General features: G+C 39.8%; 1 protein-coding gene across 1 annotated transcript in view; it reads right to left on the reverse strand.

The window, feature by feature from the left end:
- Positions 1-7,020: 7,020 nt before the first annotated feature.
- ARHGEF10 (Rho guanine nucleotide exchange factor (GEF) 10) overlaps positions 7,021-16,525 on the reverse strand; it is a gene marked incomplete at its 3' end in the record, with an annotated part of 32,314 nt that continues 22,809 nt past the window's right edge. The window contains exons 14-18 of the mRNA XM_010293541.1: positions 15,599-15,715; positions 13,447-13,539; positions 11,811-11,981; positions 10,167-10,312; positions 7,021-7,196 (exon numbers count right to left, since the gene is read on the reverse strand). Of these exons, the coding sequence (XP_010291843.1) occupies positions 7,021-7,196; positions 10,167-10,312; positions 11,811-11,981; positions 13,447-13,539; positions 15,599-15,715 (703 nt within the window). The remainder of the gene's footprint in view (positions 7,197-10,166; positions 10,313-11,810; positions 11,982-13,446; positions 13,540-15,598; positions 15,716-16,525) is intronic.

The following is a 16,525-nucleotide window of genomic DNA, read 5'->3' on the forward strand; positions in this document are numbered from 1 at the left end:
TGCCAGAGATGAGGAAGGAAGCGAAAGCAGTAGGGAACAGCAGAGAGAAACACAGGATCCCCGATACACTGACATAGCCCAGCTCCTCAACGTCACGTTAGCCGGGACAACGGTCAGGTGTCTTCCTGGACTACACACAGACTGCAGGTATGGATCAGAGGAACCCCAGTTCCTGGCTCTGTTCCCACAAGGAAGGAAAATCCTAGAAGCAAACAGACTTTAGAGTGAAAGAAAAGAGGTGTCATGGCCCTTTCCTCTCACGGGTCCCAAAAGGGAAGGCTGAGGGCAGCATGGACCTGGAAGCCCCTGCCCTCCTAAGGAGGGAGAGGCGCTGCACAGGACCTCTGGGGTGTGCCTGCATGGACGCGAAGGGCAAGAGTGGAACTGGATGTGAGAAGATAAACACTGACATAAACAGGCAGTGAAAGTGCACGTGTGAAGCCATTTAAACTACTTCAGGGATCTCAGGACAGGTCTGCCGGTGATGGTAAACTGGCCAAGCTGCCAGAGGTTTTGGAGTTCCCACCAGACCATCTACGACAACTTATGTGGAAATCGTACTGTGAGGAGCTTACCTCCCTCTTTTGTACTCACTGGCTTGTAGCTAGGTTCCTACTCATTTTACTACCCTGTGTCAAGACATGGATGAGACCTCTGGCAACACAGACAAAGGTTTATAGGAGGTGCACGTCAAGCCCTATAACACTACAAAGAATATGAAAGGCAAAGAGAAGAATCTCATCCTAAGTGGGTGAGACAAACATGTAACACCTAATTTATTCTATGTCTAATCCTCCAGCCAGAAACATACATCCGCTTAACAAGTGAACTATTTAATGTCACCCAGTTTGCTCAACTGAACAGGCTGTTTGGAGTTAGATTTATTTAAAACCTCTGGTCTTTTGTTCGCATGTATCAATGATAGTTTACATTTATGAATATATTACTTCTCCCTTAGCATACAGTACTATTTTCAATAGTTTTAAAATAAAGATTTACATTATTACCTTATACATATTTCATGGAGATGAAAGTTAGTTCACCTAACAATTCATGGCACATTATCCTTTTTAAAACCTTATAACCACTGCTAGAGTTGATATGCCACTTAATATTTATACTTGCTTACTCTTTGTCCAGCCTTAAAGTGATGATAAAGCTGACTTTTTTCCCATACTCAAGTCTATATTTCTGATTAGGCAAACCAGCAAAAAAACAGCTATAATGGCAATGGCTATTACAGCAGCGCTATTTCTGGTTTTTGAGAAGAGCTGTCCTTCCACTGAGCAAGACATTGACAGAAACTCAAGTACACACTTTAGCCCATCAGACATCCCTACCTGTTTCCCTGGAAACACTCAGAGACCTACACAAAGTGACTGCATCAAGCACAAGGAAACTCGGAAGAGAGGAATCATGCCTGCACTTCAGCATCGTGTCACTACAACATTTGACAATAAACAAAAAAACCACAGAGATCAAAGCCACAGGCAAGTGGAAATGGAGTTCAAACGTATCTCTGGAAGTCTGACCAGGAAAGGAGAGAAGCCATGGTTTAGCAGTGCTGAGGTTTGATCTCAGTTATGAACTGTAAACTTGTGAAACCAGAAACAGCATTAAAACGCAGTCATAGACATAAACGTGCTAAATTGTTTTTTCATTTTACTGTTATCTCCTACGCTCATCACTGCATGGTATATAGTACACATGGGTCTTGCTCATTTTCTCTTTCAGCCTTTAGCCATATGGCTCAGATTAAATGGTTCTTTGCTTAAGTAATAGTCTATGCTGTGTATGGCTCCTAATGAATGTGACCAGCAGCAGAACACTGCTGACAGGCACTGGTTTCCCACCCAGAAATGGCAGGATGCTTAGCCCTCTCCCTTTGCTTCTACAGAGTCTCTGCAGTCAGGTCTTCTTAAATAAAAACATTGTGATAAACATTTACAGCCCAACCCTTTCCATTCTTGGGAACGAGAGAACAGACAGCTCGGGGTGGTCGCTGTTGCTGCGGCATTAGAGAGGGATTCATCTTGGCACAGAAACTGCATTTCATGACCCACCAATGGTTTGTGGAAAGTGTTGCAAACTCATAATAATACGTGCCAGTGGTCTAAGAAATTGAAACTCTGGACGGTGCATTTGACTTTTGTTCCTATGTTCCCCTTTAAAGGTCAGTGAAATACATGTATTTTCAGTGATTCTGTGTATAGATGGGTGATTTGGAAGTGAAGGTCAGCTTCTGATTCTTCTAGAGGGGGACACAGTAAATTTTGGTGAGAGGTTACAAATTTGCCTTTGACCATACTTTTACATTTTTTGGACAGACATATTCAAAACATCATATTAATATGACATTTTTTAAAAAGTTGCATCCATTGCTCTTTCACACATCCTCTTTTTTATCAGAAAAGTACAGGTAGCATTTAACTTTCTTTGTGCCCCTCCTTCCATAAATTCAATCCAACTTCTCACCCTTTTTGACTGAATGAATATAATTTACTAGGATATAGCTATCCAGCAAATCTCCTCAAAAGTCAACAAGAAAAAATAATCTCTAATACACCAAAAACCAAGGAAATAGCCAACAGATAAATCCCTTAAACTAAAGATCATTCAGGACAGCATGTATTAGCAAAAAAGATAACGTCAGAACACATGCGTTAATCGCTTTAGATGCTTACAGCATCTAAAATAACAAAGGCAAAAAATTCACAAAATAAATAGTTAGCAATAAGCTAGTACTTGAGTAGTCATTGATTACTCTTTCAATTCCTCTATGAGGTAACATGATCATCAAAGGTACCAATTTACCTATGGGCATGTTTAAGTGATCTGTGACCTCCATTAGACTCTCTCTGGACACATTAGATGTCTGAGGTCCTTTGAGTGTTTAGGGTTCCCACCCAGAGCACAGCATATTTTATAGGTTGGGAAAGTGAGGTACAGAAGTGGCAAGACTCACCCATGAACACACAAGCAAACCCATGACAGAGCAATTACTAAAATTCAGGAGCCCTTAAAATTGATGTTCCTTTCCCCAGGTCCATAATAAACAGGTTACCTATAGCTATCTTGGAAAAAAAACAAAAGAGAAAAAGAAAAGAAAATCAAACCAAACCAAAATCCCAGATGTGAATGCTGAATCCATTACTTTTGGTAATACACAAACAGAAGATGTGAAATCAATGCATGTATCAACACAGCCATGTGGAAGAACAGAATTCAGTAGTTAACATTACATAAGGAAGATATATAATTAAGGAAAGTGTCTCCTTTTGAGCTTTTCAACTCTTTATAACCTAGGGTCATCCCCATATTACATAATACTTTTGCCGAGTTCTTTTCGGGTCTCAAATCACAGTTCTTGTTTCTTGCACTTAGTAACCTCATCTACCATTATAGTAGTTTTCATATCTTAACGTAAAAACAAGTCAAATGCTCCCATAACCACCTAAAACACACTTCAAATACCTCTTACTGAACTCCATTACACAACACAATTCTTCCAGTACAAGTAAATCAAAACCAAGAACATACAACTTCCTGTTCATGCCAAAAATATTCCTCTTTTCCCTATATTAATTCAACTTTTCAGTACTATGAATGTGGCTGTGCTTCTCCACATGGACGAGTTGGGAAGGAGAGGAGAACAGCAATAGCCTACCAGAAACAGTATGTGGATTTACTAGGGAAAAACTTTATCGTGCATCTTTCTGCAAATGGTTCTACAGAAGAAAATTAACACATCGGGCCTCTTTGGCACACAGCGTTAAGATAACTACTTCCACAGGAACTGTCCATTTGGGATGCCAGTCTCTCACACTCACAGACTTTCAAGCAGCCAATCCAATAAACATGCTAATTTTTTCTGAAGACTGAGAATGTGAAGGGCTTTCTGCTTTAAATATTGTTACGGGAAGCAAACACAAGTTACAATTGCACTCCACTAGTAAACAATATTAGAACCATAAAGGACTGCCAAACAGTCCAGACTTCAATCCTTCTCCATGTTCATAACTAAAAGAATTCACAGCCTACTTTTGGTGTGCTGGGGAGAACAGCAGGGAAGGACAGGAGCAGCAGAATACACTCGGAAAATTTTCCTGCTTTCCCTGCCACACTCTCAGGCCACACAGTTTCTCCTGCCAAAAAGACAAAAGGCTTAGTAAAAAGACATGAACTTAACAACCCCTAAATGTGTTGCCCTCTAGAATTCAGAGACAAAAGACTGGTATGCAAAGCATCACTGGGTAGAAAACTGCAAATTGATGATTTTGCCAAGTGAAAACCAAGTTCACACAGCTCTTGCCTTCCACCTTAGGAGAATACTAATGCATGCCCTTGATTTATATGTACTCATAAAACCTTTCAACCTTTCAGCAGTTGCATATTACATCCTGTACGGGATGAATTCAAATTCAACCATTAATTTCTCTGTCGCACCCAAAGTAAAGTTTGCATGTTTAAACTCTACTATCCTTTCTTGGAGCGTCAGAGAAAGCGGAAAACCAATTGCATTTAGCCAGTAATAAACAGTGAGATACACTTATGACAGTTGCCTCTTCATAGAACGCATTTTGGAGAAAAAAGTGCCATGATAAGAGAAATGTAACTAATAACCAGTAATCCTCACATGGACACAACAAAAATCCATCAAGGATCCTTGCTAATCACAGCAGTAATGTAAGAATATCAACCTTACAGGGGTCATGTACTTAACCCGGTGTGCTGCAGAGACAAACCGACTTTTCTCAGTCCTCCAGAAATGGACAAGGTGACCCCATACTACTTAATGCTTTTACACAGAACAATGATTCTGTATCTCTCTGGTTCCCACAAACTGGAAAGGAGAGCTGAAAATAAGGTCTGAGACATAGTTCTACATCATGGAAGCAGGATTTTGCCCTCAGCATCCCAAATTGTTCTTGATCATTAGATGTTATTAAAACTACATACTATGAGGCCACTGGGATTTTACCACAGCAGTTCCTTGGTACACTTTGAAAACAGAGGGAAACATGACACAACTTTAGGACGACTGCGAAGTCATGCAGTTTCAGGCAGGGAACGACAATATTTTGCTGGTAGTGCTTTGTAATTCGTGGTAAGTACCCAATAGTTTCACCAAAGATGTGAACTACCATGATAAAACTATAAAATGCAGCATCTTGGTGGGTGCAAATAAACAAGCAACAGTGCACCATTACACAAAGTCTCACCAGTCCTTTTCCTCTGCAGGAAAGCAATACTTCTTGAGCTTCTGTAATCTTTAGCAGCCAAGACTGGAACTAAGGGGGCAACTCTACAGAATAACCAACACAATTAGGTGCATATTCTATCTTGTCTATACAGGCCGATTCGGACAAGTCTGCATTCAAACAGCTAGCGCAGACACAGCAGTACATGCAAACAGCAAGGCCATGCTCTTCCTCTTTCATGACTGATTATATTCTGTTTAGTTGGATCATTTGACAAAAACATTTGGTTAAAGCTGGAGGAAGATTTGATCAGAGCCTACCAAGAAAACAATTAATTTAGCTCATCTTTCTACCTATTGAGTACCATTTTAACCTGAAGGTTGAGACTACAAATGATGTACAAAGCAATTTCATTTTTTGTGAATAGTGTCACCAAATGTCATGAAACTGAGAAACCTCAAAGCCAAGAGGTTCAAGTGGGTTCTACAGAACCTTGGGTGAAGGTTTTTCTTTCTCCCCTCGTGCTCCACTTCCCCATCTGGTCATGCTGACAGGCAAGGACTTGGCCTAATCAGCTGTGAAGCTGCTGCACAAAGTCGCAGTAGGAATATTCAACAAGTGGTTCCTCCCACGCTCACCTACGAGAGGGACCCCCAATTCTAAGTAATATGCTCCCTTATATACACTCCTCTTGGGATCATGCACACAGCAGCTGGTAAATGATAATATGAGAGCTATAATCTCATTGTCTAAGTAGCCTATGAATGCTTAAAATGAGTTACAAGAATGAAGTCATCCTTGAAATTGAGACATAAGTACCTATAAAAATTTTCTGCGGTTATTTACAAAGGGAGGAGCAAGAATACCTGACAATAACCATCCTGGAGAATATGGGGGGTATTGCTGCACCTCAGACCATTCTGAAGTATAACATTTATGTCTCCTTACAGCACAAATGTGGGAAAATTCATGTGCAATATTAGATAAATGTAGTGTGAAATAATGCCCAGAGCTAGCCCTGAAGCCCAAGAAATTATAGTACATTAACAGGGATCACAGTCTAGATATACTAAATGCACCTAAAAATACAATATTTAGGCAAAATACAGGATATAAAAATAACTCATTATATATGAAAAGCTGGCTACCGAGTAAACTCTTGAAATCCATACACCTCCTGAGTGTAGTTGGCAAGCCTGTAGGAGAGATTAACATGCACAGAAAGAACTTGCAGACTTTGGAGATTGAGGTCATTTTTGGAGAGAGGCTAGGAGGAAATACCTGTTGGCATATCGTTTCAAAAACATTAATTAAATTGAAGTTTTTTTCTGAAGCACTTGCTACTATGTTTGAAGGGTGGGATACGATGGGCTTGAGAGAAGCAACTTCTACCCTGCAGTAACCACTTGTGCCCAGACTCTTATTCCATGGCAACAGGGTGTCTGGTCATTTTTGTTGAAACTTCCTTGCTTTAACAAGGGGATAAAGAACATAGACATGACCAGCTACCATGGGACAGCTGGCACATCACACCCAAACCACCTTTTTCAATGTCCACACACATTCATTCTTTAACACTCTTTATGCATTCATGCATAAAACTAAACCAGAACAAATACAAGTAATTCATGTTGCAAGGCAAGAGACTGACTATTACTTCACGGATTCTCAGTTTCCAAAGAATGAAGTTATATTACTGTTCATGTTACAGAAGTCTTCATGCACAAAATGCTTTCCTTTGTTTTCAGCAGTCCACTGAAATTCAAACATGGATTTTAACAAAAAAAGTCTGTAAAAGTCAGTAACTCCTGTCACTTACTTGGCTTAGAGTTAATGACGACATTTTCAGCAGAGTGCTGGGGTGGAAACCTGCAGTTCTCGCCTTGGCCCTCACTGCTGCCATACTCAATGACTTCCACTTGTCCCAGCGGTACGCTCCACTTCAATAAATACCTCTGGCCAGTTGTCACGGTGCCACTGCTTTCGTAGGAAGAGCTGGAAGATGCACAAATTATTGCTGTGACAAGCAACTATGTTCCATGACATCCTGTTTATTATTTTAGCTTGTAGAATCTGCTGTTTATCAGTCTGAGTACCATGCACAACTTCAAACAAATTCATGCATCACCCTGACTTCTGTGACTGGCCTTTTCTGTGAGTGCAAAAAGCAGCTATGCAGGTGCAGATAATCTTGTTTACAAACAGCACAGGACTGCCAACAACAGTACCTACATTTCTATAACAAAACATAAATGACCGTCTTTTGAGATCAACGTGCATTTTGACACCCTTAAACAAGTGCTTAGGATGACATCGTGGCTCTGTCTTTTCCTAATTCTTTTGGATTGTGCTGTCTTTCAGGACAGTACTTGAAATAGCACTGAAGAGAAGTAACTGCTAGGTTTAGGGAAATATGGGTGGCAGGACCTTTGAGTGACTACCGGCAGGAGGAAGGGCAACGTAACCTCCCAAGGGCTGCTGAGCCCCACATCCCAGGATGTTCTTGCCAGCAGACCTTTGCAACTGCTGGGGCTTCTGAGAGCAATCCCACGCGAGTGCTGCTGCTGAAGTAAGCGTGTCTCACAACAGGCATTTCAGAGGAAACGGCATGCTGAGGAAGCTCACTGGGAATAGAAATGGCAGTAATACTCCTTTTCCTTCGTTTCCTTCGTTCCCTTATTCACATTCAAGCACATATAACAAAAGTTTTATAATAAAGGACAGAAGAGAGGTTAAAGCGAACAAGAAAGGCTTACTTCACAGAAGGCATGACTGAAATAGCAAGTTAAATGCTCGGGAGAAATCTGCAAAATGTATTTATTGTGAACAGGGCCTTGTTCACTGATGTTCAGCTACTCAGCTACCTATTCACAACACAGCCATACTTTTGTTTCATTGAAGAGGCAAATATGAACAAAAACCACAAATGCCACAGCTTAAGTAAATGTTTATAAACTTTCGATCTAGTTCAGATGAACGAAAACAAGACAAGGCAGGACACAGCTGGTCCATCACTAGGGTGAGCATCCACCCCATCCAACCCCTGCTACTTAAAAGGTCTCCAGTTAGAGACGGTCATCTACACTACATGTGAAGAAGGACCTTCTGAGCGTTATGTACTCTGCAGAAATACACATCTTTTGACAGCTGTACAAAATTGGTCTGGAACCAATGGCCCCCGGGTTCCTGGAACATCTGAGTTTTTCTGTAAAGGTTGGACAAAAGGTGGTTAAGAAAAGTGAGCTGATACATTCTGTGCAGCTAAGTGTCAAGTTTCTGATGAAGCCTACAGCTCCAGGGTGTATCTGCAGGCATGCACCTTGAAAGCCACTGCTATAACAGAAACCCAGCTTAGGTAAGATCCTATCTTCTACACAGCTAAAATGAGGAGAAATAAAGCTCATCCTACATGAGCCCAACAGGCAAGCGGTACATTCTATAGCATACACTTATTTTGAACCGAGTAATTCTGGACTGGATACAGGTTTCACACGTTAAATTTGGCAGCTTAATTCCTTCAGTCTATAACTATATTTTGCATGACAAAGGTAGTTCCTCCTGCACTAAAAATCTAAGAGCAGTCCATCAGTTAATGAAGGCATCTTGAATCCACACACACAGCTTGTTAAGTGGACCCACACACAACTGAACAGCCCGAGGAAGTCACAAACCCTTTTTTTGCTAGTGAATAAAACTAGAAATAAAGTCAACTTTCTAAAACCCCACTGTTATATAAATAAGCGAGTTGGAAATGAAACCTTAACTTCCAGAGAAAGCCATAATTAAACTTTTCCAGAGTTAGCAAACCCCCATGACACACGCATGTCCAATTACCATCCCAAAGGAGGTTGCTCAGAACCCGTTAATGCCCATGGGAACATCAGTGCTGTCAGTGATAACCAGAACTGTTGACTTAATAAGGAACCCAGAGGCTTAGCATAATCATGAACTTTTACGGAAAATGAAAACAGACTGCGTGTTGCCACTTCAGGGACAATTACAAAAAAAATCCAAGACAACAATGGTTAAAAGCAATTTCCTACCAATCAATTGTAAGAAAATACCCAGGTGTTATTACAAAAATTAATAAATTGTAAAGGAGTAAAAAGTTGAATTGCTAGGTTAACTGGGCATAAGCTTGTGCATTTTCTGAAGTGCAGTTATTACATGTGCATTACGTTACATTCACTAACATGAGACAAGCATTCACACGTTTACAAGAATATGTACTGTGTTCATACTTCAGTAACGAACTAAGATAACAACTCATATTATCCTTAAGAAAAGCCATTCTTGGAAGATTTTAATGGTGCACATTTTCTCTGTCAGAATATACCATCACATAACGTAATTTATGATACTAGCAACATTTGAATGTGAGTGTGACCTTGGTATACACAGAGGTATAGTAACAATAATAATTATGGCCATCTAAAACACAGAAGGCACTATGAAAAAATACTTTCTTCAGAGCACCTCGGCTTTAATCCTTCAATGTTTGGTCTCAAGAGATAAAAACACTTCCCCAGCTGGAACTCTGCTAGTGAGTTAGTTCCAGGTTTTTAATGGCTACATGCATTAGCTTTGTGGTTTTTTTTTTTTAATTTGCAACTTGTGCCAAGTTACAGATTTGTGTGTGTGACAGTATGAATTTAAGGAAGAAAATAAATCCTACCTTGGCGTGCCTGCACTCTACTGAAGACTAATATACAGCCATAACTAGACACTGAATAGCCTTTCTGTTTGTAATCTCCAACTGATATAATTTTCTTACAAATTTACTCTAGAATTTCCAAACATCATCAGGCAATTTAGAGGACTGTAAAAAAGTTAGTTATTCATTTATTATTACTACTGCTATAAATCATTAGCCATAGTAAAAACAACAATGAAAAAAATTTCAGAATGCCATTTATTCCAGCTGAAGCGTGAATGATCATTTTAGAAACATGAATCACGTCTTACCGAATATTTACTGTGGCACACATCAGCACATCGTTTAGCATGAAAAGTCGTCGTTCTTTTGTTTTGATAATTTCTCCTTTGTCATTGTAAACAGTCTCAACCATATCATCAGTCCGTATGAGGTATCTGTTTCCACTGCTGAGTAGCTAGATTTTAAAAACAATCAACATTATTTATTATACATGGTACATCTAACATCCAGTGCAAAAAAATAAAAGAAAATACAATGGGTTATCACTTGCCATCCTAGCACAAGTGTTTGCAGGTGGATTTGCCAAGTGAATTAAGCTGCTTTGCTGATTTGCTTTTCATTTAGAGAAACAGTAACTTCTGCTGCCAGCAGTATGGCCTGCAGGGGTTTTCGGTCTTAATAGGGAATGTTAAGTGCTCTGAAAACCTTCCACACTGATAAAGGTCCCCTAGAGAAAAAAAAAAAACAACATAGCTTCCAAAATTTCAGTTGTTTCCTTCCCTCATCCCTTCTTTCACAGCCCATTTAAGTGCTACGCATGGTCCCAGACATCACAAAGGGGGAAGTCAGGGTGGGAGGAGGAAGAGTACTGGATCCAGGTATATCTCGATTTGTCTCCCTGGTATAGAATATACAAGATTTTACAGTTTATATAGACTAACAAAAGGAAACCTGTACCACCTCTTAAAACACACATTCCGTGTCTTGAAGTCCTTCAACCACTTGTAGATGACTAGCAGCTGCTTCAAGAAGCAGGAGTATGAAAACTAGAAAGTAAAATGTCTGAATCCATCTTCTAATGCACTTAGAATGGAAATACTGTTCCACTATGACAATAAATTCAGTATCCCATTTTTTTTAATAAATAGCCTAAAACAAGTATGTGCTGACTACTTTCTTTTCAGAAAACTGTTTTTATGCATCACAAACAAAAATACTCCTTGCATTCTATCAGCATGTCCCCATTACTCCACCCCAGAATGAGTTCAGTATAATCATCTGTAACCTCATGACAGCAATAATTGAAGTATTTATGCCCCATCTCATAGGAAAGGAGGAAATATGTATGATGCAAATAAGACAAGCATACATATATCCACAGCAAGATCGCTACCGACATACTCAAATGAAGAAGATGGTTACTTCCTTCCTTCTGAATGTCTTCTGCAGTTCTTTAAAGACATTTCTATTGAATAATCCGAATACATGAATGAAATAGACTGGGATGTTCATTAAAACAAGGAAGATGTTGGACACCTTCAATAGTGTATCTTGAACTGCTCCATAGCCAGAAGCACTGAAATAGAAGGAACTGCTTCCTTCCTTTATATGGAATAATTCCCCAGTTCCAGGATAAATTCAAAATTCAGTTTTGAATTTATCAGAAGATGTGCATGAGACTTTACTACAGGATGAGGGAACAGCTTTACCTATACATTGCCAAAGAACACTAATACAGCTGCTGCTATTTCAGCACGTCGCCTGCTCCAGCACACAGTGGTTTAAGCAGCGAACCTATTCAGTCCTGGAGGTAGCTCCAATCTCACACCTACCACTAGAACAACCCCACAGAAGAACCTCAGGCAGCTCTTTGGTGTCTGTTCTAAAGATTGCTCAAGGCCCAGAAACTAATAATACACAAACTCTTCCATCACACATTCTTACTTCCTAACCTTGTTCAGGTAACGTTCGTTCATTGCTTTTGCTATTTGTTTTATTTCACAGCGCTGATCTGCATCCCTTTTTCTTTCATTTAACTTCTCTGCCAGTGTTTCGAGTTCTGTAAGAGCCATCTGTAGAGGTAATCTATCAGGATGCCCTTTATTAGTGTTCTTCAACATATCCTGAGGGGAAGTCATAAAACAAAACAAAATAAAAACACTTAAAAATTAAATTTCAGCTTTAATTTAAAAGTTAAGTTCAGAAGATTACAGGATGTAATGTTACTGCTGCATTCTTTACCCAAGCAATACTAAAGAGCATGACCAATGAACACCTAATGAATATTGAAACAGCAGATTGCTTATTTTCCTGAATACCTGAATAGGTCTTAAAAAAGATACTGAATGGGGTCACATACTGCTTATTTACAGGAAGGAAGTACAGTAAAGGAACTTGAAAATGAGTGTAAAAAATGCAAATGTGAAGGTAAATTAGAAAATCCACATAATATTAAGCACAATTTGAAAGTCAATATTCTAATATAATATGCAGGTGTCTGTAAGCAATGATTTAAAATTAAACTTTTCTGTTATTTTCTAACATAATAATATGGTATTATCTTTATTACTTATTTCTCACTAAAACACTGGCAGCACACTCATCCCAAAGTAGACGACTTCATGGAGGTTGCAAGAGCCTCTAAAAATCTTTCCCTTTTGTAGGCATGCAGTGAAACAATTTGAGTGAAATTTTTGCTTCTTGCCCACAGTGCTTAAAAATCCCTACGTATTCACTCTGGCTTCCTGCCGCAATAAACTCCGTTCCTTCTGCTAACTCAAAAACTCTTGCCACGACCCGCATGCTCCCCCCACGACTACCTCTGCTCCTTCTCCCACAGTCATTCCTGGACCTGCATCCCAAAGCCTGGCCTCCGCCTATGGCACCTGCAAAACCCAGCTAACTCGTAGCGCTCGCTGGGATAGACCTGCTGTGGTCTGGAAGGAGTAACAAAGTTGGTCTGGGGCAAGTCTACGCTGGGGAACTCTTCTTTTCCTACAGCTCGACTCCCTTTTAAGAGAAGACCCAAGGACTCCCTCTCAAATCCTCAATTTCCATGGGAAGAAAAACAAGACGCTGCAGGTCAGAAGGAAGCTGCAACACAAGCAGGTCCAGTCAGCCAAGCAGTCAGAGAGAGTGTGCACTTTTGTTCCACATCCCACATGTATTCTGAACTATCCAAGGCATGAATTACATCCTCTTGTATTTTTCTTAAAGGGTAAGTAATGCCACAAAGTTCCTAGTGGCACTTTGAAGTGTTATTACCTAACGACCTGATATGAACAAGTAGCACATTTGAATACAGCTTTACTGCAAAGTGGCTTACAAGCTTAATCTAACCTAGCAAGTAATCTAGAGTAAATCTAGTTTACACAGATCTTCCTGCAGTGTATTTACTGCCTGTCCCTGCAATCAGACTACGAGATCAGCACATTACGATACACTGAAATTTTATCTTTGTTTTTTCCCCATGATCCAGTGGTCACCTCCGACAGTGTGCTCTTCCAACAGAAGGCAGCTACCATGCCATCCCACAAGCAAACCACAGAAGAATGCAACAAGAGCATCCCTTTGGTAAACATTATTTACCTGCAATAGCAGAATGAACTGTGGAAAGCGCTGGATAGGTTTCATCATTAAACCATACAGTGTAATTCGATCGGGGCTTGACTCCTGGCACTGCTGCAATGCGAGAAAGCCACACTGTTTACTATATGTGAGCGTATTTCCGTCAGTTACAGAATGAAGGAAAACATTTCCTGAAAATTCTTCTACATCTTTTATAGTAATTGTAACAGTGGTACTGTAAAGATTCCATTTACTATAAAGATTTCACTTTAAAATATTAAATCTTCAAAAAAAATAAGAACACTAGTAAAATGATGGCATGTCACTGAACTGAAATCTCCTCCTTCAATAAATACAGCTAGGATAAAGCTACACCAGCAGTGCAGCACCTAAGTATATATCAATACAGCACATTCATGCTTTTTACATAAGCAGTGCACTGAAACATCTGCTTAACTTCAAGCATAACAAAGGGAATGTACTTGTTCAAGGTGTTAAATTTGAGAGATGTAAGTGATCTGTTGATTTATAGTCCATAATTTGCTATTGCTGCTCTGTTTCTTGGGGTTAAGAGACTATAAATCTCTAACTACCTATGTGTTTTTAAGAGGAAATCTAAGGAAAACATCATAATCTCATTGTTACGCAAACAAAAAGGTTTTAATTTTCTTTATTAAAAGAACACTGATTTATATTTGGAAGGAAAAACATAAGAATCCATTATTTTGGTTATTGGGACTGGCAGATAAAACCACATAAATTTCATTTGCATGTGCAGAAAAGCTCTGTTTGTATAAGATATTTCAGCATTTGGAAATATTTGGGGCCAGAATCACAGTTAATCCAAAAAAAAAGGAGAGTAGAGGAAATACTCAACATTAAAAAGAAAGCAAACACAAACAATAATAAAATGGTGGTGTGCTTAAATTGATATTTATTGCTACAACTATCAGCTTCACAACAATTTATTTCCATATTTATATACACAAACTTTTTTTTTCCCCCCTCAAACAGCAGCAGTTGAAGATTCTGGTCTTTGTTGCTGGTGGGCAAACAAAAAAAGGAAGGTACAGAAATGCCTTCTGTCCTCAGAGTTCAGCTGTGAGTCCCCAGCTCTGGGCAGTACCAGTGCCGGCATGACAAGCAGTGATGAGATGTGTAAGTTATGCCTCTGCTGGAAAAACGGGCTTTTAACAGCGTGAGAGGCATGAAGTGACTATACGCTCGCTAGAGGGTTTGATCTTCATGGTGCCTAAGGCTTCCAGAATATAATCCTGTGTAGTGGTGGCCACACTCCAAAAAGTTGTTAGTTAATTTTAAGATCTGAAGACAGATTAGGAAACAGCCCCCCATCACCAACCTCTAGGCAACCTAAGAGCTTCACTATTTAGTTTGCCTCGGGCACCCAATTTCAGTGTTTGGTGGACCACTGCAACAGACCCGACAGGGTGACAGCTCTGAGAGGCACAACTCAATCCAGGACTCTCAGGGAATGAGACAAGCAGAGCTTGCAGGCTTCAGCAGTGTCACAGACAGACTAAAAGCCTTGCAATGGATGTTGTGTGCCCTTTTTAAAGTTATCCTCCCTAGGGATTTACAGTACTTCTACTGCATGTACCAGCCTCTCAATTCCCATCATCAGAAGCATCATATTCATCAGGGTAATATGCATTCTGCACAAAAATTTTCCGTTTCAACTGCAAATTGGAAACATGATTTTCAAAATACTAGGAAATTGTCATGGAATGGAAATCTAGTTACACCACTCTGCACAACACAATAAAGAAGTCAGAAGTAAAATAAATCCCAAATAAGAAGATGCCTCAGATGGTGAACTATTATTTGAAATTCACCTGCTATGAAAGAATCCAAATGTTTTGCCAAGTACAGTCATGCAAACACCAAAAAACGGATCTGAACAACAACAAAACCACTCTACACTTCAAAATTCATCCTAGATTTAACATCACATTATTATTCTGAAAGTACAGTACTGGAAGTGAACACTCTGGGGATTTTTTTTGTTCTAAACCCATAAAACATAAAACCAGAGTCATTAAAACAGTCATACATGATACAGTGTCAGCCGTCAAATTTCCTTATATAAACTTATAATTTATGCTGTCTTATTTATATCATATGCCCAGCTTGGTTTAAGATTGAACAAACGCACCTTTAAGAAGTCTAAAAAGGCAGGTTTGGTGGCACATGATTTCTTGAGAATCCCGACTGCTGTACTGAAGTTGTTTACATACTCGCTGTATGCATCCAATACCATAGATTTAGAAAACTGAAAACATAAAAGGGTAAACATTAACTATAAACACAAAAGATCCCTGGAAAGCACAACTATCCAAACCTCTGACCATTAAGGACTCGCCTTGCTTGGAGCTAAGGTCTTTGCTTGGCCAGAAATACTGGTGGAATAACCTTTCTGTAGAAGCCAGGTTGAAAACCTAAAGATGTAACAGCTGTGAATTACAAAAACTAAAGTTACAAAAATAGCTTCATCTTGGCTAGGACACTAGGGCAAGAGCCTGGGGACTATGGGCGATCAAAGGGCAGCCACTGAGATTTAAAGCAACTGCTGGGATCCCCTGATCATCTCACTGCTGCCCATCTGCCACTGGTAAGGTTTTACCTGGAAAGCAGACAGATCGTGTGGCTTGCAAACAGCCACGTGAAGTGTAAGATTGCTGCCCACAGCCTCCTTAGTAATTTTACCCCTCTCTTCTGCAGAGCTGATCTCATTAACACTACCCAACTTCCCTCAGCCAAAACAAGACAGGTTTGCTTTAAACAGCAAATCTTTAGTAACTGTTTCATTTTGACCAAAATGGGGTCAAGGCTCTCAGAGACACAGACCCCAGCTCTCTTACAGCAGGCATGAAAAAGTGGTAATTTCCAGCAGCTGGGTGGCAACAAACCAAAGCACTCAAACCAGCAGGTAGGCAGCCTTTGCCGTCCACACGCTCACGGCAGGAACAATGTCTTTCTTAGCAACCAAGGCCACTTGTATTCTTTAATTTAAAGCAGTGGCTAGTTCAGTCCTTTACCGGGTGGACTTCCATTAAGCATGGGATAGTGTTTTACAAGTAAA

This window comes from Phaethon lepturus, unplaced genomic scaffold (genome assembly GCF_000687285.1).
Source record: "Phaethon lepturus isolate BGI_N335 unplaced genomic scaffold, ASM68728v1 scaffold19488, whole genome shotgun sequence".
NCBI lineage: Eukaryota > Metazoa > Chordata > Aves > Phaethontiformes > Phaethontidae > Phaethon > Phaethon lepturus.